Source organism: Moschus berezovskii, chromosome 2 (genome assembly GCF_049115385.1).
Source record: "Moschus berezovskii isolate FMDL1 chromosome 2, NW_MosBer_1.0, whole genome shotgun sequence".
In the NCBI taxonomy this organism is placed as follows: Eukaryota; Metazoa; Chordata; class Mammalia; order Artiodactyla; family Moschidae; genus Moschus; species Moschus berezovskii.
The window spans coordinates 116,704,570-116,729,034 of NC_142461.1; the positions used below are offsets into that span (position 1 = coordinate 116,704,570).

General features: G+C 36.9%; 1 protein-coding gene across 1 annotated transcript in view; it reads right to left on the minus strand.

Annotated features, from left to right (window-relative positions):
- Nucleotides 1-1,087: 1,087 nt before the first annotated feature.
- CIRSR (corepressor of RBPJ and splicing regulator) overlaps nucleotides 1,088-24,465 on the minus strand; it is a 39,711-nt gene continuing 16,333 nt past the window's right edge. The window contains exons 8-10 of the mRNA XM_055398854.2: nucleotides 4,818-4,924; nucleotides 3,337-3,422; nucleotides 1,088-2,118 (exon numbers count right to left, since the gene is read on the minus strand). Coding sequence (XP_055254829.1) covers nucleotides 1,434-2,118; nucleotides 3,337-3,422; nucleotides 4,818-4,924 — 878 coding nt within the window. The 3' untranslated portion in view covers nucleotides 1,088-1,433. The remainder of the gene's footprint in view (nucleotides 2,119-3,336; nucleotides 3,423-4,817; nucleotides 4,925-24,465) is intronic.

Below are 24,465 nucleotides of genomic sequence, written 5' to 3' on the forward strand. Positions count from 1 at the left end.
TTACAGTAATTCTTCTAAATTACTTTCTTATAAATTTATGAAACTAGGACTGGCAATTCTCAAAACCATCTGAACTAACGAGTATCTGCATTGTATTAAAAAGGTGGAACCTTTTATTAAAAAGGTGTATTAAAATGTGGAACCATGATAATAACAGTTGCATATGTGATGGTTAGTATGTATTTTTTTGAATTGCATGTTACTTGTTATTTGAACTAAATGATTTTTTCTATAGTTCTCCTTTACCATACGCTTTGAAACACAAGGGGAAATTTATAGCTAAATTTATGTATGCCAACATACCTATACTTATGAAATATATTTAAATAGCTTACTCGTTCATGACAATAAATGCTTAACCTTTAAAAGTAAACTGGGCAATGGCTGAATGTCAGTAGTTGAAAGGCCATCTGTCCTAGGTGGAATAATGGTCCCTTAATGACACAGCAGTCCCAACCCAGAGCCTGTGAAGATGTTAGGTTACATGGCAAAGGGGAATTAAAGTTCCTGACAGAATGAAGGTTGCTAATCAGCTGATTTTGAAATACAGCGATTCTCTCAGTCTCCTGACAGGCCCAATGTAATCACAAGGGTCCCCCCAAAGTTGAAAACAATGCAGAATGTCAAAGTGTCACAGCAATTAGGTGTGAGAATTTGACTTGACTGTTAGTTTTGAAGATGGAAGAAAGGGGCCAGGAGCCAAGGAATGCAGGTGGCCTCTAGAAGCTGGAATAGTCAAGCAGATTTTTCCCAGAGCCTCCAGAGTGAACCAACTCTGCTGACACCTTGATTTTAGCCCAGTGAGACCCATTTCAGACTTCTGATCTCCAGAACGGTATTTGCGTTAAGACTGAGGTAATTTGTTAGGGCAGCATAGAAAATTAACACATCATCCAAATGTAGCTAGCTTCTGACCCCAGAGCAAAACAACTGAAAGGAGTTTAAAGTCTTACACTAATACTGATCAATCCATTACTTAATTCATACGAGGGAATTTCTACAGCGATTACACTTGACTTCAAGTAAATTCAAATCTTAAAACTAATAAATGTGAATTGAAAAAAATAACTAAACTATATCCATTCAATGTACTGTCATTCTTTTAATGATGAAAATGTCACAGAGTAATAAGGGGTTTTTATTTCAGTATAGGGTACAAGAAACATTTGTCAACAGAATATATTTTTACAGCCTCCAGATTACTTACAAATATTTACAAAGTTTATTCTTATGGGATTCATGTAGTTTTTGTACTTGATGTAACAGTTTACAGAGATGAAAAATTAAAATAGAGCTTCTTATTAGAAAGACAACAGTATATAATTTAGCCCTTGTTAAAGGTACTCATGAAAAAACTGGCGATATTTTTATTCCCAGTTTACTGTCGCATGTAAGTCTCTCTCTGTTCTCTACTCTGCTGCATTCTTCTGGTGTCACTCTAGTAGGCTTATCTCCCGATAGTGCTCTCTGTGCACTCTCCCGCCTCTGTATGTACCCGTGCCATGGCATCTGGTGTCACTGCTGCTGTCCCGTTCTTCTCTTGGACTGCGCCGTGGCCGCCTTCTTATTTCTCTTGGCTTGTAGCCACCGTGACTTCTGCTTCGGCTTCTCCTTCTCCCCTCGTCCCTGCTGTGGCTCCTGCTGCCCCTCTCCTTTCTTCCAGATCCTCTCTTCCCTGGACTCTGGTCGTGGCTTCTGGGCTTTCTGTCAGAATCAGAATGGCTCCGTTTGCTGTTCTCCCCAGAACTCTCTTGTGTAAAAAACTTAGGCTTTTCCTTGTTACTGTGACTGCAAGAATGTTCTTCATCCCGTCTTCTCTTCTTAGATTTGTCTGTCTCTTCAGAATCACTGTTGTTAGTCCCTGAATGCTTGCTTTTCTTTCTTTTCTTCTTCTGTATTCTTTTCCCTTTGCTGTCACTCTCACTGCTGCTTTCTGAACTGTCACTAGAGGAGGAGGAGGAGGAGGAGGAGGAGAGTGGGGAGGGGGAGGCGGAGGAGGAGGAGGGGGAGGAGGGCTTGTTTTTATGTTTTTTGTGTTTACTTCTGCTCTTCTGAAGCTTTTTCTTTTTTCTATCTTTCTTCTTTTTCTTTTTTTTCTTCTCAAGCCGATCTAATTTCCTGTTATTAGGAAAAAATAGTAATAGGCTATGTAAAAATAGTTTGTCCTTTCACTGACAAATATAAAATGTTGAATAGACAAAACAGTTTCTTAGAAACATTAACAGTGGTATTCAAATACAAACACATTCTTTACTTTTATTAAACAACAAATCATTTTCTTCCTTTTAAATTATTCAAGGCACATACACAATAAGTTTAAATTAAAAAATACATTAACTGTCTTGGCATACTGTCCTCTATAGTAATGACTATTAAACTTCTTTTTTTTTTTACTGAATCAGAATTTGAAATTATATAGTATTCTATGTAATCGTCACCACGGCATAAAGAAAGGTCTGTAACATTAGCTGGACCAACTGCAAACTCAAATATAAAGCTCTAATCAATGAAACATTAATTTTATGTATGTACTATTTTAAAATATGGAAATACTAAACAACATTACACAGTCAAAATTCAAGAGCATATTCTCCAGAAATTGAGAATAACAATATATTTTTACATTTTTTAATACTCTATTTTAGTTATATAAAAGATCACATATTAGTTTTCAACAATTGTTTAGACTTATTAAATAAATACTTAGGACAATTCTATTAAGGCATTATGCATTTCTAAAGAGTGATTCACATGATCAGAAGAGTAACTGTTTATTTATATGATGTATCTGAGTTACTCTGAAATAAAAACGTCCTCACTGGACTCTGTCCAGCCGTCTTTAAAACTCCACATCCTGAAACAACACGAGCTCCCTCTGTTGGACTCACCATACATTTCTTGGACTCTTTAATCCAAAGGTAGTCTGTTTAACATGATTCATACTTACTTTAAATTTTAGTATTTTCAGCATTCCTCATAAAATTGTACAAAATTAAAGAGAGTAATACACGGCCCACAATATCTTCTAAGAACAAACTGTATATAAAGATATACAAATCTACTATGAAAAGTAAAACCTACAAATAAATCTATTTTCAAACTAAATTTTCTGAAAAGTGCAGTGACTTTGTGGTATAAGCTGAGTATATAATCTTACGTTCATTTTCATATTCCTGAAAGACTAAACTGTATTACTGTAGCTGAAGAATAGAGCAATACATCAATGTGATACATGGTTTAAGTACCTTAAACTTAGGATCAGAGATGAATATGACCCTAAAGTGAAACATAAGAAAAAATGTAGTTGAATTAATTAAACAGACACTTTTTAATCACCTGAGGAGTTTCTGTTTTTGTTTGGTTGTTAGTGACTTTAAAAATTCAACTTCTGGATCTTCTTCACCCTCGCTTGCAACATATTCCTAAGTCAACAAAAACATCATTAAATTGCTAGATTAGAAAACAAGTTAGTTGTCAGGAAACATTTACAAATAAGTTTTATATTATGGACATACTATTGATGAGTATGACATTTTGGATTGGAAAGTGGAATTTAAAAATTTTTGTATTCTACCTGCCAAGGAGGATCATAATGCCCTATGGGATTAAGATGACTGCTTTATCAGGAGAGGATGATAGAGAAACGTAGACAAATGTTTAAAGCATGGCTTCTACTCTCTCTCATTTTTATTTTTTTTAACTTTTCTCCACTTTTATTTTTTAAAAATTTATTTGTTTTTAATTGGAGGATAATGGCTTTACAGTTCTCTCTTAAGTTTGAGTTTAAACACTTGTGGGTTTAAATATTTTCTTTTTCATTTAATGAAACATAAAACCCCGGAAGATCACGAACTTTACAGGAAGGTCAAAACACCTACACTTTTTGCCTTTATAATTTCAACAGTACATTATTAAATATATTAAACAGTACATATACATAATAAATGGGCTTCTCTGGTGGCTCAGAGCTCTCTGGTATTCTCAGGTAAAGAATCTGCCTGTAATGCAGAAGATCGGAGTTTGATCCCTGAGTGGGGAAGATCTCCTGGAGAGGGGAACAGCAACCCACTCCAGTATTTTTGCCTGGAGAATCCCATTGACAGAGGAGACTGGCAGGCTACAGTTCATGGGCTTGCAAAGATTAGGACATGACTGTGACTAACATTTCACTTCACCTTTATACACAGTAGATAGGTGACACGTACAATCCCTAGCAATGTTTGAGATGGAATGTGACTCTCTCAGAGCCCCAGAAGTTTATGCCAGTGGGAGGCTGGGTTTTAGTCTCAGTTCTGTCTCTAAATAGCCACATGATCTTAGGGAAATCACTTAACTTCTGTGGGCTCCAGTTTTCTCATTAAATGAAATAAATGGTTTATATTAGAACATGTACAACCCTTTAAACTCAACCATTTCTGGATCTATGTACAGTTTAATCAAGTAACTGTTTAAAATATTTTCCATTATTTTGAGAGGTTTGCTTTTATACACTTCTTCTCATTGGTTCTGTTTAACATCACTTCAGGGTAAGTTAGCAGGAAGGAAAAAGTAACAACCTTACCACCAGATCAGTTAGGTATTTTATCCACAAAAACCTAGAGAAGCAGTTTCGTTTATTAAAATATAGGTTTAAAAACAATTTCTCATTTAGGTTAAAATAATAAAGAAGCAAAATCAAGATGTATTTTAGGCATTTTCTTTGCTCTATCTTGCCTTCCTATGGATATATGCATATTGGAAAACATTAAGTAGCAATTCACAAGCAATCACATTTAGATTTATAGACATTTTCAGCTTACTGATAAAAAGATCATTACCTGTGATGGATCATTTGCGGTCAAGTTTCTCCCCAGTACATTTCGTTTCAGTGCAAACCCACTGTTTCTCATCTCCGCTATTAGCTCCGAGGGGTGCATAGATGGCCCTGTTCACAAAAATCACAGTTTGAATGTATCATTTATATCTCTCTACCTTTTTCGGACTCCACAGTAGGAATTCAGTTGAAGCTTTGTTAAATAAAATCACAGCTAAATCAACTCAATAATCTTCTGCTGAGCAAATAATCAGATATGATTTTCTAAAACAGCAGTCTGGAGATTCAGAATAGAAAATAATTGCATTTTTCTTTACGTGCTAGGGGACTCTCTTCTTATGTAACTTTGTCATATTGAAAAAGATACACTTAAATGTTATCTTCTTGGTAGTTTTTAGTATAAAATCAAAGCAAAATGATAAAAAGACTGCAATTAAATTTTTAATAGTTATTCTCTCAGTAAGAATTCAATTAAAAAAGATACTTTTAAAGGTACATGAGCAATTTATTATTCCAGTTTCCAATTCAGTCGGACACGACTGAGCGACTGAACTGAACTGAACCCTTATTTATCAAATGCCAATACTGGATACATTGCCATGTGGTTGCTAACTCATACACAAACACACATATGCTATCAGTAACCATCAAGTAGTTTAGTTATAATCTTGCATATATATATACCCAGAGTTTGAAGCATCTAGTCATTAGTTTGGGGTTGGTGACAAGCAGTTTTAGGCTGGTTATATGTGTGTATGTGTTATATTTTCTACAAGCTGTTGTTTGTACTTTAGCAAAATCCCCAAACTTTTTGAAAAGTGAGCTTGTTTTGGTAACATAATATGCTAAAGACAAATAATATGGGCTAAACACAGATATAATTAAAAATAAAAAAAATTCTAAACATCTGTACTCTTTCCTCAAACATTATTATATTTATGTAAGATAAGAGAGACTCTTTCCTCCTTCTTTTGCATATCCCAGTTTCACTTTGTTTTCCCTGCCAGCAGCAAATAATGACATTTCATAGAAGGTTTTAAAAGTTTCTGGCCAAAATCATTACATTGACTCCAATGAACTACACTGGGCAATGTATCTGGAATACAGGGAAGAATAGGACAGTTCCTGCCAACAAGGAATTCATATGGGAAGTTGGGAGGATGGAGAAACAGTCAGAAACTGATATTCTAGTTTGCTGATTGAATATGTCATCTAATTTCTTTATTCTTTTAACTGCTCTATTGGTCTTTTAACTATTGATACTTATTTGCACGTTCACTTACATGTTACCATAAAAAACAGAAGGAAATAGGCAATACAATTTAAATCTGTTCTCTTGTCAGTAGCATCTTTGGTAAAAAGTTTGGTCAGACAAGTTCAGGCGTAGGTCAATAAATCTTACTGGACTCTGGGTTTTACCATTCTATTCATATTAGCAAAAACAACTGAAAGTTGCCTATAGGTAATACGGAGATAATTAGAAAAACTGCCTATTATTAGAGTATGGGAAGTATTAATAATGTGATGTTTTAATTTATTGGGGGGGAAGCTTTATTTGGAGAAGGCAATGGCAACCCACTCCAGTACTCTTGCCTGGAAAATCCCATGGACGGAGTAGCGTGGTAGGCTGCAGTCCATGGGGTCGCTACGAGTCAGACACGACTGAGTGACTTCACTTTCACTTTTCACTTTCATGCATTGGAGAAGGAAATGGCAACCCACTCCAGAATTCTTGCCTGGAGGATCCCAGGGACGGGGAAGCCTGGTGGGCTGCCGTCTATGGGGTCGCACAGAGTCAGACATGACTTAAGTGACTTAGCAGCAAGCTTTATTTATTGAAAACAAAAACATCATAAAGCAGTGCCTTTGACTGATATATTTCATTTTAAAACAACACAATTTTTTGTTTTTTATTTTATACAATTAATTCCTGTAGATTACTTTAATGACTTCGAGAAAAATTATTCAATTTGGTTGATAATATTTATAATAAGATGTTAAGTAAAAAACTGAATTTTAAATATTAGTATGGATTGCCTCTAAACGGCACTGAAGTGCTAATAGCTTTAAATTAATTATAGAGTGTTCACTTTGGTGCCTTCTCAAATTTCACATGTAGAAACATAATTTTATAAAGTAGAAAATGTCTTTCCTGAAGTGTCAAAACTACATTTCTTTGTCAACAACTTTTTAGATGTTAAATGAATTCAGAAAGCAAACATGTTAAGAATTAGGATAAAAAGCACTCCAGTGAAGGGCTAAAGAGCTTTGGCCATTATGATGAGAGGGTACTGATTTCATCAGTTTTCATCAAAAGATGGGTAATTTTAATAAAATGTATTAGAAAACATGCTTTAAATTTTTTCATTACAGTACTTCCAACCACTTCAACAAAATGATCTCTTTTTCCCCAGGCTGACAGAGATTATACAGACTATGAAACAAATATTACTCTTCCATCACTTATATTTCTCCAAAATCTTAACTGAGATTTTTCTAGTACATATGCTCAGCACATTACTTCCACACTGTAAGACTCTAAATACAGTGATTAGTGAAGAATCTAACAAACAGTACTCAATAAATAAAATAACTATTTTTTGGTCAGTAGCTATAACCGTTTAAGATTATTATATATATATATATTTTTTACAAAAAATGCTCTTGATAGTAACATTTTTCAAAATCCAGACTTATTCACTTCATTTGGTACTTAAACTTTCTCCTTCTATCATCACAAGTTCTAGGTTTAAAAGATGTGACATATCAAGTTTAACTAAGATATATTTAGCAAGATATCTTTATGCTTTCATGTTATTGTGATAGTGGCTAGGTAGAGTTAAACTGACAGACTAGGACTCCAGCTGAGAGCTCAAAATTTAGTTGATATAATAAATTATAAAGATACATTTAAAAGACAGATTTTACAAATATGTTCAAATGCAAAATGATTACTTTTTTTTTGGATACCTTAACAATTTAAATTATACATGTAGCTGGGGTTTAGGAATGTTTGGTTTGCTCTTAAATTTGCTATGGCAGAATGATTCTAAAGAACTCGGAAAAAAGGGCTTCTGCTGCTGCTAAGTTCCTTCAGTCGTGTCTGACTCTGTGCGACCCCACAGATGGCAGCCCACCAGACTTCTCTGTCCCTGGGATTTTCCAGGCAAGAATTCTGGAGTGGGCTGCCATTTCCTTCGCCAACGCATACATGCATGCTAAGTCGCTTCAGTCATGTCCGACTCTGTGCGACCCCACAGACGGCAGCCCACCAGGCTCCTCTGTCCACAGGATTCTCTAGGAAAGAATACTGGAGTGGGTTGCCATTTCCTTCTCCAAGAAAAAAGGGCATTTGTTTTTAAAATGTAGATTTATGAGGGATCCTTTCTAGATCACTTCAGCCAGGCTGGGTTAAGCTTCCATAGCCTAAAAACCAGTGTTCCAAATTAGAAAAGCAGATCCACGGAAGAAACTGTTTTCAGCATTCATTAATTTTGCAAACTTGCTTTGCTGTGATATGTGAGTAAACATCAAAATACTGATTGTGACTATAGTATGCAGTTCTATGTCCTGATTAGACCCAGACTTTTTTCTACTAGAAAAATACCATGAAGTCAATGTCACAGAAAAAAATTCTCCGAAGGCAAATTATATTGTATTAAAATCATGTTTGTGAAGGGTTTAATTTGTTCACTAAGAGCATTCATTTTTATAGAACTAAGCAAAAGCAACAGAAGGTAAAAATTCATCTGTAGTAAAGTAGGTATTTTATCAGAGAATAATATAGGAATCAAAAGGGCTGGCTGTGAGAAAGGCCCTATCGCTGATTTCACAATTAGAGGACAGCAGTCCCAGGCGAATGCCACACACTGCACGGGAGGAAGACTAATGCTAAAGGCAGAGACACTTCCTGTGTTTCGCTGTTGACCTAGGTCCATCTGCTTTTCCCAAGACAGAGGCATCTTCCTTTCAAAATTCATCATTCCCTTCAAACAAACCTTCTACTATCTTACGGCATCCAGTCGGAGAAGAGAGTATTAGAAATACTTTGCCTTCCTTCCCCCAAATATACTAATTTAATTTATAGGATGCAACTGTTTACTGGGGCACTGAACAACATCAAATGTTTGCTGGGACTAAAATGCTATTCCTAGGGTGAATATAATTTTGTTTGCAATGACAAGGGTGATCAATTTTTTTCCTTCTTGTTCTGTGTATTTTAACTTTATATAATGAAAAAATCTCAAACCTAGAGAGAATAATGTAAAGAGCTCTATATACTCATCACACAGCTTCAACAGTTGTCAATATTTTACCATTCTTGTTTTATTTACTACCTCCAAGTATTTTTGTTTCTTTTTTGATAGAGTATTTTCCTCCCTCTCCTTCTCTCTTTTTGAGGTATAAATGACACATCTTAAATCTCTTTTAATCTAAAAAAAGTAGCCACTTTTCCTCCATATGCCCCCTTTATTGCTATTCATTTGTTCAAGAAACTGGGTCATTTTTCCTGCAGAATTTCCCCCATTCTGGGCAGTGATGTCATTTAATATGTTCTTTGACCCTTGTATTTCCCGTAAATTAGCAGTTAGATCTAAAGGCTTATTATTAAATTATCTGGGTATTTTATAACACATACTTTAGGGGAATAATGGAAGGTTTTCTAAAGTTTGGATTCAGGAAAATGACACCGAAAACAAACACATTTTTGCTAATGAACTAGACTAAGGAAAAAAGACTGAGACTTCAACTTGGTATGTTCTTGGTGGTCATACTAACAGTGACATAAACCTTAAAAATGTATATGTTTGAAAATAAACCCCAAACACATCACAAATAAATTATGATTCTTATTTCCGTGTAAAGTACGACATTTATTTCTTCTTTCTTTCTTGAAGTTAAACCGACTATATAATGTGAAAAATCCACACTCCCTGTCACTAAATGTAAAAAGGACACTTAGAAACACTAGTTATGGACGTGATCAAGAGGGAGAATTATCGAAATTATCTTATACTTGTATTTGATTCCTAATATTACCTAACCTTTTTGCTTTAAAGAAAGCTTATAGAAAGTTATCTTAAAAAAAGACTGAAAAGGGGGGCACAGTAGGAGCGTGCAGCACACGTCCCAGGGAAAAAGTGAACAAAGCTATTAATAAAGTGTGTGGGTGATTTTTATTTATATAGATGAGAATGTTTTATGTATGATTTTCTAAAGGTTATGCAAGAACCAATTGTACTGAATTGTAATAAAACTGCTCCATACTGGGAATTTTCCTGACACATTGCCAGTTCATCTTAGTGGAGGTTGGAAACAATAGGGCTTCTTACTGCCCTTATCCAAGTTCATACTGAAGAAAGCTAATCTGATCTCTATTAAAACATACAATACAAAGGAAAAATTAAACATTTCATTTTTGTCTGTGTGTCTGGAAAATACACAAAAGCAAGGAAAGGTGAAACTGCTCTGATTGTATGCTAGTGAAAAACACTGTATTAAAAACAAACTTGCCTTACAGAATCAATAATGTTAAAGATATTTGAGTTTCATTTGATTATGTCTTTACATTTTCAACTTAATTTACATGCAGATATTTCAGTGATGATACATCTATCACTAAATATTATAATAAAGTGATAAAGATAATAAAGTGAATTCATAGTCCTAGAGAACAAAGAAAAATCATTTGTGTTGTGATGAATATGAAGTATTAGAAGTCAGCACTAAGTTTTAAAGAAGTTATGAGAGTATGAATACTCTTGAAAAGAAATGTATCCATGAACTTCAAAAACATTATGTTGAATCAAAAAAGGTAGACACAGAAGAACACATACTGGATGATTCCATCTATATGAAGATCATGAACAGGTAAAAGTAACATATGGGGTCAGAAATTAGAGTGGTAGTTGTAGGTGGAAGAGGCCAACTGGAAAGGGACTGAAGGGTATTTACTAGGTGACGACAATGCTCTATGCTCTACATCTTGTTGGAGAAATTCGTTACATGGATGCATACATTTGTCAAATTCAAACTACATTTAAGACCAGTGAATTTTATTTGAAACTGCCTGCCAATGCAGGAGACACCAGTTTGATCCTTGGGTGGGGAAAATCCCCTGGAGAAGAAAACAGCAACCCACTCCAGTATTCTTGCCTGGGAAATCCCATGGACAGAGGAGCCTGGCAGGCTACAGTCCAGTTACTGAATGACTAAGTTGCTATACTTTCACTATATTTCTAAACTAGGCCTCTCTAAAACTATGGAGAGACCCCTGCATAAGGAATTGTAATTTTACATAGAAAGTGATTTTACAAATCAATATTAAGTATTACTGAGGGCTTATTATTTTATCTCACTAGGTAATTGAGAAATAAAGAAAAGAGAACTTGGTTTTTGCTTTCAAGCTTATAATCTTTTTGGGAAAGTAACTTCATATAAAAGAATAGGAAATATATAAATTGTAAATTTGTGTTATACATTCAGAGAGTAAGATGATAAATAAGATGATGTTTAGTATAGTTAACAAAGCCTAACTATTCATTCACTAACTGAACTATTATTTACTAAGCATGTACGTTGTGCAAAGCATTGGGAATACAAAGATAAATGAGATACAGTACCTATTTCAGAAAAGCAATACTTTCTAGGAAAGAATTAGAAAGTGAGTTTGACTTTCAAACTTTTAATATAAGATTTAGGAAAAGGTAAAACATAGGCATTTTAAATAAGTGGAACGTGATGAAGAGTCATGTTAAGTTTGATTTGGGTAGAATTATTATTTCTAGGTAGGTAGACTCCTAGACCAGGTAGACTACATATCCTTCCTTCTCCTTTTCCCAGGTAATCACTAATTTCCTTTACTTGACGCTGGCAGACCTTGAGTAGATGGAATGATATTAACAGGAAGAGTCATGTAAAAGAGTTATAACTGTGATCTGAGAATCATTAATACCCTTTGAGATTACAGGAGGTGTAGCCTCCACTAGCCTCACACACGCCTTTTAACACAGAGCCGAGCCATTTATTGACAGAACAGGACTGCAATTAATTTGTTAATATCAACGGAATTTTAAGGCACAGCCACTCTAACAACAAATTTAATCACTGAATGATACCAGTGCTTATAGACAGTTCAAAATTACTCACTGGACAAGAGCATCAGTCTGACCTTTTAAATACTAGGAACTGACAAGTTTTACTGGTTACCCTTTGGTAACTATACAGTTTTGTTTCCTATGTCTGTGAGTCTATTTCTGTTTTGTAAATAAGTTCATACTATTGTTTTAGATTTCACATACAAATGATATCATATTTGTCTCCTTGTCTGCTTACTTCCCTTAGTATAATCTCATGTCCATCCATATGCTGCAAAAAGCATTATTTTATTCTTTTTTTATGGCTGAGTAATGACCAACAAGAACTTCCCTGGTGGCTCAGTTGGTAAAGAATGCAACATGGGAGACCTAGGCATCTACTTCTGCTTCATTGACTATGCCAAAGCCTTTGACTGTGTGGATCACAATAAACTGTGGAACATTCTGAAAGAGATGGGAATACCAGACCACCTGACCTGCCTCTTGAGAAACCTGTATGCAGGTCAGGAAGCAACAGTTAGAACTGGACATGGAACAACAGACTGGTTCCAAATAGGAAAAGGAGTACGTCAAGGTTGTATATTGTCACCCTGCTTATTTAACTTATATGCAGAGTACATCATGAGGAATGCTGGACTGGAAGAAGCACAAGCTGGAATCAAGATTGCCGGGAGAAATATCAATAACCTCAGATATGCAGATGATACCACCCTTATGGCAGAAAGTGAAGAGGAACTCAAAAGCGTCTTGATGAAAGTGAAAGAGGAGAGTGAAAAGTTTGGCTTGAAGCTCAACATTCAGAAAACAAAGATCATGGCATCTGGTCCCATCACTTCATGGGAAATAGATGGGGAAACAGTGGAAACAGTGTCAGACTTTATTTTTTTGGGCTCCAAAATCACTGCAGATGCTAATTACAGCCATGAAATTAAAAGACGCTTACTCCTTGGAAGGAAAGTTATGACCAATCTAGATAGTATATTAAAAAGCAGAGACATTACTTTGCCAACCAAGGTCCGTCTAGTCAAGGCCATGGTTTTTCCCATGGTCATGTATGGATGTGAGAGTTGGACTGTGAAGAAAGCTGATCGCCGAAGAATTGATGCTTTTGAACTGTGATGCTGGAGAAGAGTCTTGAGAGTCCCTTGGACTGCAAGGAGATCCAACCAGTCCATTCTAGAGGAGATCAATCCTGGGTGTTCACTGGAAGGACTGATGCTAAAACTGAAACTCCAATACTTTGGCCACCTCATGCGACGAGTTGACTCACTGGAAAAGAGTCTGATGCTTGGAGGGATTGGGGGTGGGAGGAGACAGGGACGACAGAGAATGAGATGGTTGGATGGCATCACCGACTCGATGGACATGCGTTTCAGTGAACTCTGGGAGTTGGTGGTGGTCAGGGAGGCCTGGCGTGCTGTGATTCATGGGGTCGCAAAGAGTCGGACACGACTGAGCGACTGAACTGAACTGAACTGAATGACCAACAAGGGCTTAATTTTCAAAATATACAAAGAGCTCACACAACTCAATAACAAAAAAACCACACGACTACATATTAAAGAAGAGAAGAAATGGTGTCTAACGTTCTTTCTTTATTTTGAGGTCAATCCTTTATTTATTTATTAGTTTCAATATCTGCCTACTTCAGGAGCTTAGCTTTAAAGAGATTCTGGTAATACTTTTTCTGCAGTAGAATAATATTGAAGGATTAAAATTCTGCCATCAGACGTAATGCTGTCTCAGTGGCTATGCTGCGAGGGTTCAACTTCTTTAAAGCGTTACACAGAAAAACTCAGTAACAGATACAGTGGGATAGGCCTGATGGTCAACTGAGTTTATCATCTTTCTAAAGAAAATCGCTCCAGCATGCTCCTAGGTGTCTTTCCAGTACAAGCTTATGATCAGACAATTACTTTGTTAAATTTCCCAAACATGTTCTCAAGCAACAAAACTTCCTCCCACATGAAAGACTGATGGAAAGATGGAGGAGCAGCACAGGGAGCACTGTTGCAGAAAACTGCTCTCTGTGCTTCAGCTTAGTGTAACATTCTTCAAGAAAAACTCAAGCAAATCTTAGGGGAATAAGGCAAGGAAAAGAGTACTGACATGCAAACAAATGTTTGCAACAAATATAAAATAATACCTCAATTTAAGCTATTTATTAATTTTCATATTGCTTAAACACACTAAAAGCTTTGGCATAAACAAAAATGGACAGACACTTGAAACATTAAGTATCAAACATCATTTTGGCTGTCAGAGGTATGGCCGGAACTCTTATTTAGGCATTAATACAGAGAAAGAAATTTTGTACATGTCAAGAATATCCAGTGACATCATTTTGAATTTAAATGTACTTTTATTAGAAATGTGAAATTTACCATGGTATCATATAGTCAGTTCCAAATACTCTTAAATTATAGCTATGTTTAAAAAAATGGCAAAGTAATTTTAAATATATGGCAACTCAGACTTAAAAGCAATACAGAGACTCAATTTATCTGGATCAGAAGCCAACAGCCAGCAACTGGTAGAAATACCTAGATGATGACTGACTGCTGCCGGAGCCTGGGCAAGGACGAGCTTAAGAGATGAAAATTCCTGGGGCCCAACCTTAAAGGGGTCCTGACACTTTTCTGAGTTTTACTTCCAGAAACCCCATCAAGTTCTCACTGTCAACACCAAAGAACAATCCCCTTGTACTTCCCTTCCAATAGTGGGAAGGGAGAAGTAACTATATTGAAATATGCCCAGAGCATTTTGTTGCTTTGAACAAGTGCTTAACCTCAAAGGAAGCTGCAGCTCAGTGGTAAAGAATCCGCCTACCAATGCAGGAGACGTGGGTTAGAGTCTTGGGTTGGGAAGATTCCCTGGAGAAGGAAATGGCAACCCACTCCAGTATTCTTTCTTACCTGGAAAACCCACGGACAGAGGAGCCTCGCGGGCTACCATCCAGGGGGTCGCAAAGAGTCAAACACGACTTACTGACCAAACAACCACCACAATAACCTATGTGAGGGGGGAAAGAAGCTGAGGGAAGTGACGGAAAAAAGCTGAGAGACACTTGTGAAGGTTACAGCCCAGGGGCAGAGACTCACTGAAAGAATGAAACTTAGTCACAGAATTATATTGACGAAATGTTTCCCCTTCCTTCCCTCTTATCTTACCACTGCATCAGCAGCGTTCCTGTAAAATAACAGATTACAACTGAAGCCAGGCTCAGCCTCTATTAACAGAATCTGTAGGAAAACCCAAAGATTACCGAGGAGAGACAAAGGGACACCAGAGGAAATTTACCCTTTAAAATTTACAGTTACAACAAAGAGTAAATAGAATCTAACTCCTAGCCAGATAAACCTAAGACCTCACTCTATAAAGTCCTATTTACCTTGGTTCTGTCTACCTGACACAGTGTGTCTGGCTTTCAACCAAAAATTATGTTTGCTAGGAGGCAAAAACCATAGTCTTGAGAGACAAAGCAAGCATCAGAATCAAACTCAGCTATAATGAAGACTCTGGAATTATCAGATTGGGAACCTAAAATAACAAGATTCATATGCTAAGGGCTCTAACAGAAAAAGTGGACAACATGCAAAACAGATGGGTAATGTGAGCAGAGAGATGGAAACTCTGAGAAACAATCTAATGGAAATGACAGGGAAAAAAACACTAACAGAAATAAAGAATGACTTTGATGAGCTCATCAGCAGACTAGGCATAACTGAGGAAAGAATCAATAAGCTTTTAAGATAGGTCAACAGAAGCTTCTCAAACTGAACAGAAAATTTAAAAAAAAAAAACGGGTGTAAGGGAGTCAGAATATCCAAAAACTGTAGGATAATTACAAAAGGTGTAACATATGTACAATAGGAATATCAGAAAGAGATAAAAGAATGGAAAAAAAATCTGAAATAATAATGGCTGAGATTTTTCAATACTAATGATAGACATCAAAACACAAATCCAGGAAGTTCAGAGAACACCAAGCAGTATAAATACAAAACAATCCATACCCAGGTATATGATGAACTGCAGAAAATCAAAGATGCAGAGAAAGATGAAAGATGTCAGAGGGGGAAAAAACTTAATCAAGAGAGGGACAAGGATAAGAATCCTATGAGACTTCTCTTAAGAAACCATGCAAGCAAGGAGAGTAGATTGAAATATTTAAAGGTTGAAAGGAAAAACCCACTAGTACAGAAATTATCCAGTATCCAGTAAATTATCCTTCAAAAGGAGAAATACAAGTAAGATAAATATTTTATTCTTCTTATTCTTAACTGATCTAACAGATAACACCTTATTCAAAATGATAAATGCAATAATAAATTGAATGCATTATATTAATAACTATGGATAAATGAAATGTATGCAGCAATGTTGTGAGAGATAGGAGGAAGGAATTGCACCCAAATGGTTTACTCTGTTATAAGACACTGGTACTACGTGTGAAGTGGTATAGAGTTATTTGTAAGTGAACTTAAGTTAAGTCACTCAGTCATGTCCGACTCTTTGCGACCCTGTGGACTGTAGCCCACCAGGCTCCTCTGTCCATGGGATTCTCCAGGCAAGAGTACTGGAGTGGGTTGCCATTTCCTTCTTAGTTCTAAATGTATACTGGAAATTCTAGGAGAGCAACTAAAATTTTTAAAAAATTAAGCATAAATGATATGATATGAGAGGACAGAAAATGGAATCACATAAAATACTCGATTAAAACAGAGAAAGCAAAGAGTGGAAGACAAAAACAAAGAACAAGGGCAACAAACAGAAAACAATTATAAATATGGCAGATCTTAATCCAATTGTATCCATAATAGATTTAAAAAACATCCAACTATATGTTGCCTACAAGAAATCCAGTTTAGGGTGTCTTAAAAAGTGGTGTCTAGTCCTGCCTCTAAGAATGGCACCCCCCTCCAGCACTCTTGCCTGGAGAATCCCATGGACAGAGGAGCCTGGTGGGCTGCAGTCCGTGGGGTCGCTAAGAGTCAGACACGACTGAGCGACTTCACTTTCACTTTCATGCACTGGAAAAGGAAACGGCAGCCCACTCCAGTGCTCTTGCCTGGAGAATCCCAGGGACGGGGGGGGGTCTGGTGGGCTGCCGTCTGTGGGGTCGCAGAGTCGGACACGACTGAAGCGACGCAGCAGCAGCAGCAGTCCTGCCTCAGTTTACTGTGCTGTTTCCCTAGCTAGCTCTCAACCCTCCATCAGACTGTATTGCTCTTAAATCCCCAAGCCCCACCTCTTTCCAATCCCTCTTTTGTGTCAATAATATCACCTACTACTTCACAAGGAAGCTGTGAGAAAGAACTCCTCCACCCTTCCTTGCCTTCCTTCATCTGCAGACCTCTCCACACCTCCTGTTGGTTCCCCCTCCAGGCACTCGGCCCCTTCCAGTGAGGGAGTCATGGCTCTTGACTCCATCATCCGTCAGTCCTTCTGTGAGACCACTTGACCAAATTCAGCGCATATGTGGAATGTTTTACAGAATTTAAAGCATCTTTTAAAATTGGAATTTATCCTTAATTGCTTATTGTTCCACTTAAGATTAAAATAAACTAATAAATATAAATAAAGTAATAAAGCATTACATCAGCAGTATGATTTAGTACTTGCCGAAGGTATCTTTTGATCTTTCAGTTTTATTAAATTCGATTTATTAATTGCTAGACAATTATTTACATGAAATCTCATGTTGATCTCAAAAAAAGATCAGAATTAAAACTCTTAGGTAGATACAAAAACTACAGAGATTGTTTTCATTTTTGTTTCTGTAATGTTTATGCTGCCTTTTAACTTTTAGTTTTGACTGCCTTGATTATGTGACTTTTCAATAAAAATTTTCATTCTTTAAAAAAAAAGAAACCCAGTTTAAAGACACTGAGGGAAAAAAAAGATTAAAAGTAAAGATACAGAGAAAGATATACCATGCTAACACTAATAAAATAAAGCTGGAGTATCACATTATTTTCAGATAAAGCATATTTCAGACCAAGGAACATGCTTTCAGACCAATCCTTTATGAAAGATAAACAGAAACAGTTACACAATGAAAATAGGGCACATTCTCTAAGACATAACAAGCCCAAATGTGTATGCACCTAGTAAGACAGTATTAAAATATGTGAGGCCAAAACTAATATAAATGTTTTTAGAAATAGACAAGTCCCCTATTATAGTTGGAGTGAACTTCAGGACTCCTATATCAGAAATTGACAGATCTACCAGGCAAAAAATCAGCAGGACATAGCTGAACAGGACCATTCCCATCAACTGGATCTAGTTGTTATTTATTGATTACTTCATCCAATCAAAGCAGAATACACATTCTTCTCAAGCTCATCTGGAAGAGTCACCAAGACTACATTCTGAGCCATAACCTTAACATACACCTTAACATTTATAAAAGAACGGAAATCATACAGAGTGCTCTGATACCAAAAGGGAACTAAACTAGAAACCAATAACAGAATGATCACCAGAAAATCACAAAATATTTGGAGATTAAATAAACACACTAATAAATAACACAAAGATAGCAGAAATCTCAAGAGAAACTTAGTACTTTGAACTAAATGAAAATACAATTGCAATATAATAAAGAACTTGGGAGCCTCTGTCCCCAGTTTGTGGAAGGGAGCCTCTAAATATCGGAGATTTCCTGAGTGATAGAGTGTGATGGTGAGCCCCTAAAACGCTTATGCCAAGGAGATGAGTCAGGATGTGGCTGGCCACAGGAGAAAGGCCAACCATGTGATTAGAGGGCTGATGCTTTGAGCCACATGTCAGTCTGACCTCCCAGGGAAGGGAGAGGGACAAGAGACTGAGTTCAACCACATGGCCAAAGATTCAGTGACCCATGCCGATGTAATTAAACCCTAATAAAAACTCTATATGGCATGGATGAGCTTCCCTGGTTAACAGTGCTTTGTGCACACTGGTGTACATCAACATGTAAGGAAGAGGACACTGGAAGACTCTGTGGAGAGAGGACACTGGAAGCTACGTGATTAGGGTAGGCAGAAGCAAGGCAATTTTGTGTTAAAGCGTGAAATTTTTCTTTTCTACATATTGTGTGATTCTGCTTATATGAAATTTCCAGAATAGGCAATTAAAAAAAAAAAAAGCAGAAAGTAGACTAATGGTTGCCTAGGACTGGGGAAGACTGGGGATAAGAACTGAGGAATGTGGGGTTTCATTTTGAGGAAATGACAATGTTTTAAAATTGACCATCATAATGGATGGACAACTCTATGAATAAGACACACCTGATAAAGGATTGATACCCCAGTTATATAAAGAATTCTTAAAACTCAACAATAAGAAAATAACCCAGTTTTAAAAAACGGGCCAAAGGCCTTAACAGATACCTCATCAAGAAGATATACAGATGGCAAATAAGCATATAAAAAGATGTGCTGAATAATATGTCATCAGGGAAGTGCAAAATAAAACAGCAAGGTACCACTTTACACCAACTAGAATGACCAAAACTCCTAACACTGACAATGCCAAATGCTGATGAGGATGTGCCTCATTCACTGTTGGTGGGAATGCAAAATGGTGTCCTACTTTGGAAGACAGTTTGGGAGCTTCTTGTAAAACTACATATATTCTTACCACATGATCCAGCAATTATGTTCCTTCATATTTACTTAAACAAGTTGAAAACTTATAACCACATAAAAACCTGCATGTAATGTTAATATAACTGTCCAAACATGGTAGCAACCAAGATGTGCTTCAGCAGGTGAATGGATCAATAAACTGTGGTACAGCCAGACAATGGGCTGTTATTCAGTGCTATAAAGAAATGAGCTATTACGCCATGAAAGACATGGAGGAACCTTAAATGCATAATACTAAGTTAAAGAAGGGCTTCCCAGGTGGTGCTAGTTGTAAAGAATCCACCTGCCAATGCAGGAGACATAAGAGACATGGGTTTGATCCCTGGGTTGGGAAGATCCCCTGGAGAAGGAAATGGCAACCCACTCCAGTATTCTTGCCTGGAGGTTGAATCCCATGGATAGAGAAGCCTGGGGGACTACAGTTCATTGTCGCAAAGAGTCGGACACGATTAAAGCACCTTAACATACACAAGTGAAAGAAGCCAATCTTACAGGATGCTTCCAACAATATGACCTTCAGAAAAGTGAAATTATGGAGAGAGTAAAAAGATCAGTGGTTGTCAGGGATTAGAGGGGAGGGAGGGACGAATGCTCAGAGCAGATGATTTTTCAGGACAGTGAAACTACTTTGTATGAGACTATACTTGTAGGTACATGCCATCATACATTTGTCCAAACCCACAATACCAAGAGTGAGACCTATGGTAAACTATGGACTTTGTATAATGATGATGTGTCAACGTAGGTTCATCAGCTACAACAAATGTACCACTCTGATGGGGGATGTTGATAATGGGAAAGGTATTTGTGGGGGCAGGTGGTATAAGGGAACTCTCTGTGCTTTTCTCTCAATTTTGCCACGACCCTGTGTTGTGTGTGCTTAGTCGCTCAGTCATGTCCGACTCTTTGTGCCCCCAGGGACTGTATCCAGCCAGGCTCTTCTGTCCATAAGGATTCTCCAGACAAGAATATTGGAGTGGGTTGCCATGCCCTCCCCCAGGGAATCTTCCCAACCCAGGGATCGAACCCAGGTGTGCACTGCAGGCGGATTCTTTACCGTTTGAGCCACCAGGGAAGCCACATGGGAACTCTCTTTGCCTTTCTCTCAGTTTTGCTACGACCCTAAAACTGCTCTAAAAAGTAAAGTCTATTAAGAAAAAACACAAACAAAACTGAAACAAAACAAACAAAAAAGATTATGTAAGAGACATACAGATATATGTGACCATTCACTCTATTAAAGCCAAAAAAATAAAGCAAAAAAAAACCACCTCATTTGCTTTGTTGAAAAGCACCACTGTGTATTTTAAAAAATGCTAGTTTCAATTTACATTAAAAATATGTGTAAGTAACAGAAGGTAAGAGGCAATGATAGGAACAAGGGCTACAGAGAATAAACAAAAGGCCAGTGGGCCAGGCATTTAGTTATATTGTACTATAAAAATATTCAGTCACCACTGAAGCTTTTAAGCTTTATATATAATTTTGATGTATCTAGAGTGTACAAAAACTTACAAAGTTAAGATGATCTCATCAGTAGAAAAGATATTCTAAACCAGCTTAGCCAAGAGAAGCATTTTGATTGCCTAATTTAACTTTGTAAAGGAGAAGTAAATCTTATAGCTGGTCTCTGTAAACCTCACAGCTGGAATATTCTAACAGCACCTTGCAGTTTCCAGTGATCAAAGTAAGTTACTTTATATACTAAACTAAGAATTTCATAATAGAAATAATGTAACACCAGGGGGTGCAGTTATCATGAAATAATTACACTCCTGGGAGATTACAGGCACAAGGCTGTACCCCAGGGGTGTGATTATCCCATGATAACCACATCCACTGAAATTGCCTTATTGCAAAAATAATCTCTATTCACTGGTGAGACATTATTCAATAGGTGATTTTTTTTAAATGAAAAGATTTTTTAGCTTGAATCAGCAAGTGGATTAGGAAATTGGCCAGTTTATTTTTCATTACATTCAAATTCAGACTATAACATCATTATTTGCTTTCCTATTTGATACAGCAGAGTATTTTTGATTTTGTTTTTGAGAAACCCTTTAGGAGTTTCTATTAATGTTAGTTAAGTGGTACTGCTAAATTCAGGTCAAACTTTAAAAAGCATTAAGTGAACAATACCATTTAAAATAATTTATTTCTATGTGTAAGTTTTAATTCCTCTCACATTCATTTAAAAATTTTAAATGTATAACCACTGTTATATTTTAGTCTATCTCCTTCCAAGCATTTTTATTTTTCTAAAAGCATCTTTCTATATGTCTACTTAAAGATGTAAAGAGAAAAATGAGTGGAATCCATGTAGCTACCTTATTTTATAATATGTTTTATTTGACCAAATGTTATAAACAATTATCCATTCATTAAGAAATCTTCCTATCATTTTTTAATGGTTGCATAGTATAGTATTCCCTTGTGACAGTATCCCATAATTATTCAGTTCAGTTCAGTTCAGTTGCTCAGTCGTGTCTGACTCTTTGAGACCCCATGAATCGCAGCACGCCAGGTCTCCCTGGCCATCACCAACTCCCGAAGTTCACCCAAACTCGTGTCCAACAATTCGGTGCTGCCATCCAACCATCTCATCCTCTGGACTGCAAGGAGGTCCAACCAGTCCATGCTAAAGGAGATCAGTCCTGGGTGTTCACTGGAAGGACTGATACTAAAGCTGAAACTCCAATAATTTGGCCACCTCATGCAAAGAGTTGACTCATTAGAAAGGACCCTGATGCTGGGAGGGATTGGGGGCAGGAGGAGAAAGGGATGACAGAGGATGAGATGGTTGGATGGCAGCACTGACTCGTTGGACATGAGTTTGGGTAAACTTCAGGAGTTGGTGATAGACAGGGAGGCCTGGCGTGCTGCACTTAATATTCTTTTATTAGATATTTAGGTTCTCTTACACAATGCTTTACAACAAAACCTTGGGACATATCCATGACTATTCCCATGGGACAATTTCATGACTATGTATTATTAGTAAAACATAATTTAAACAAACAAGGACCTATTTTCCAAACCTTCAGTTGTTCTTACATACAGTTGAAGCTGATGGTTTTCAACTCTGACAGTACATCAGAAACAGATAAGTAACTTTCATCTTATGTGGTATCACAGATAGTGAAAGTTACTGATCTATTTTTACCATAATCTTTCATAGAGTTCAGTGCTTTGAGGTATTCTTAGAAAAGTAAGACAGGATTTAAGAAATTTGAAATACTGCTTCTTCCTTTTTTTTACTTGATATATCCTGGTACATCCTCATGTGTCAACACAGATCAACAGCTCAGTTCATATATCTTATCTAATGGCTATATGGTATTCTATTTTGGCTACACTGGTAATCCAATTAATTCCACAATTAATTTATTTTTTAATATATTTTTTTGGCCATGCCGTGCATCATGTTGGATCTCTGATCAGGGATCAAACCCATGTCCCCTGCAGTGGAAACATGCAGTCTTAGTGGAAGCATGGAGTCACTGAACCACCAGGGAAGTCCCATAATTAATTTTTTAAAAATATGCTAATAAAGCTTACTATGTGCTAGGTACTATTCCAAGCACGACACATGCATTAACCCATTTAGTTCTCATAACAACCTTATGAGGTAGGTACTAGTATAAATCTATTTTACAGACACCGCAAACTGAGGCACAACGGGGTTAACAGCTCGCTTGAAGTCACATGGCTACAAAGTAGACAGCAGGGTTCCAGATCAGGCATCTGCTACCTCCACACCTTCACAGTCTGAATTCATAGTTCCTTCTTGTGGAAGGCTGTTCGTTTTGCCTGAGACATCAAATACATGGTTGCACTGTCCTGTCATCTAGGTCTCAGCCTAATATCACTTCCTCAGAGGGGGCCTTCCTGACCACCTCACCTAGTTATTCCCCAATTAGTTCTTACCACAGTATCCAATGTAATTCTCATCACAGAATTTATAAATGCATAGTACTTCTTTATTAGTTAACTTTCTATCATTCCCAATAGAATGAAAGAACTTCTGTCTTGGGGCTATATTCCGAGAACCTAGAAAAATACCTGACACAGAGTAACTACTCCATACTTAATTGCTGAATAAATGAGTTTATTTTACCAACCCTTTACTGATTAGGTTTATTTAGGGTTATTACTAATCTTTCACTACTATAAACCTTTGGGCATCTACCTTATTACTTTCTTACTATAAATTCCCGGATGCTGAATTTCCAGTAAAATGATATGTGTGTTCTTAAGGTTCTGATAGGTTTTTGATACATCAAATGACTCTTCAAATTTATCAATTTATCTCCACTTTACCAATAGTGGATTAAAATGTTCATTTTATCATACTTGCTCTAACACTGGATGTGTCATGCTTTTAAATCTTTAGTGTAAGTTCTTTTGGTTGTTGTCAGTAGATGTTCTAAATAGATTCAAGAGAAAGGAGGTGTATCAATTACCAAATAAAGGGCTATCCTAATGGCAGCCCACTCCAGTGTTCTTGCCTGGAGAATCCCAGGGACGGGGGAGCCTGGTGGGCTTCCATCTATGGGGTCACACAGAGTCGGATACGACTGAAGTGACTTAGCAGCAGCAGTCTATAGTCTACGTCCTAGTCTCCTAGTATCCCAATGTCTGTCCTACTCACTCTCTCCCAGCAGAGCAGAGTAAGACAAGGCTGAAGGACAAAGACAGTACTGACACTGCCTCTCCACAGCCAACACAGAAGTCATTCAGCTGGAAGGGCACCATAAGGATGGAGCGAAGGCAGAGAAGAGAGATGTAACCCCTTCCAGAAAACAAAAAATACCTTTCAAACATAACAACAGATCCCTGTGACTACCAAAAGTAGAGCTCAGAGATACCTGTGCTAATGGGTTCTTCATCCTACTCCACCTTCCTTTTCTTTGGGGCT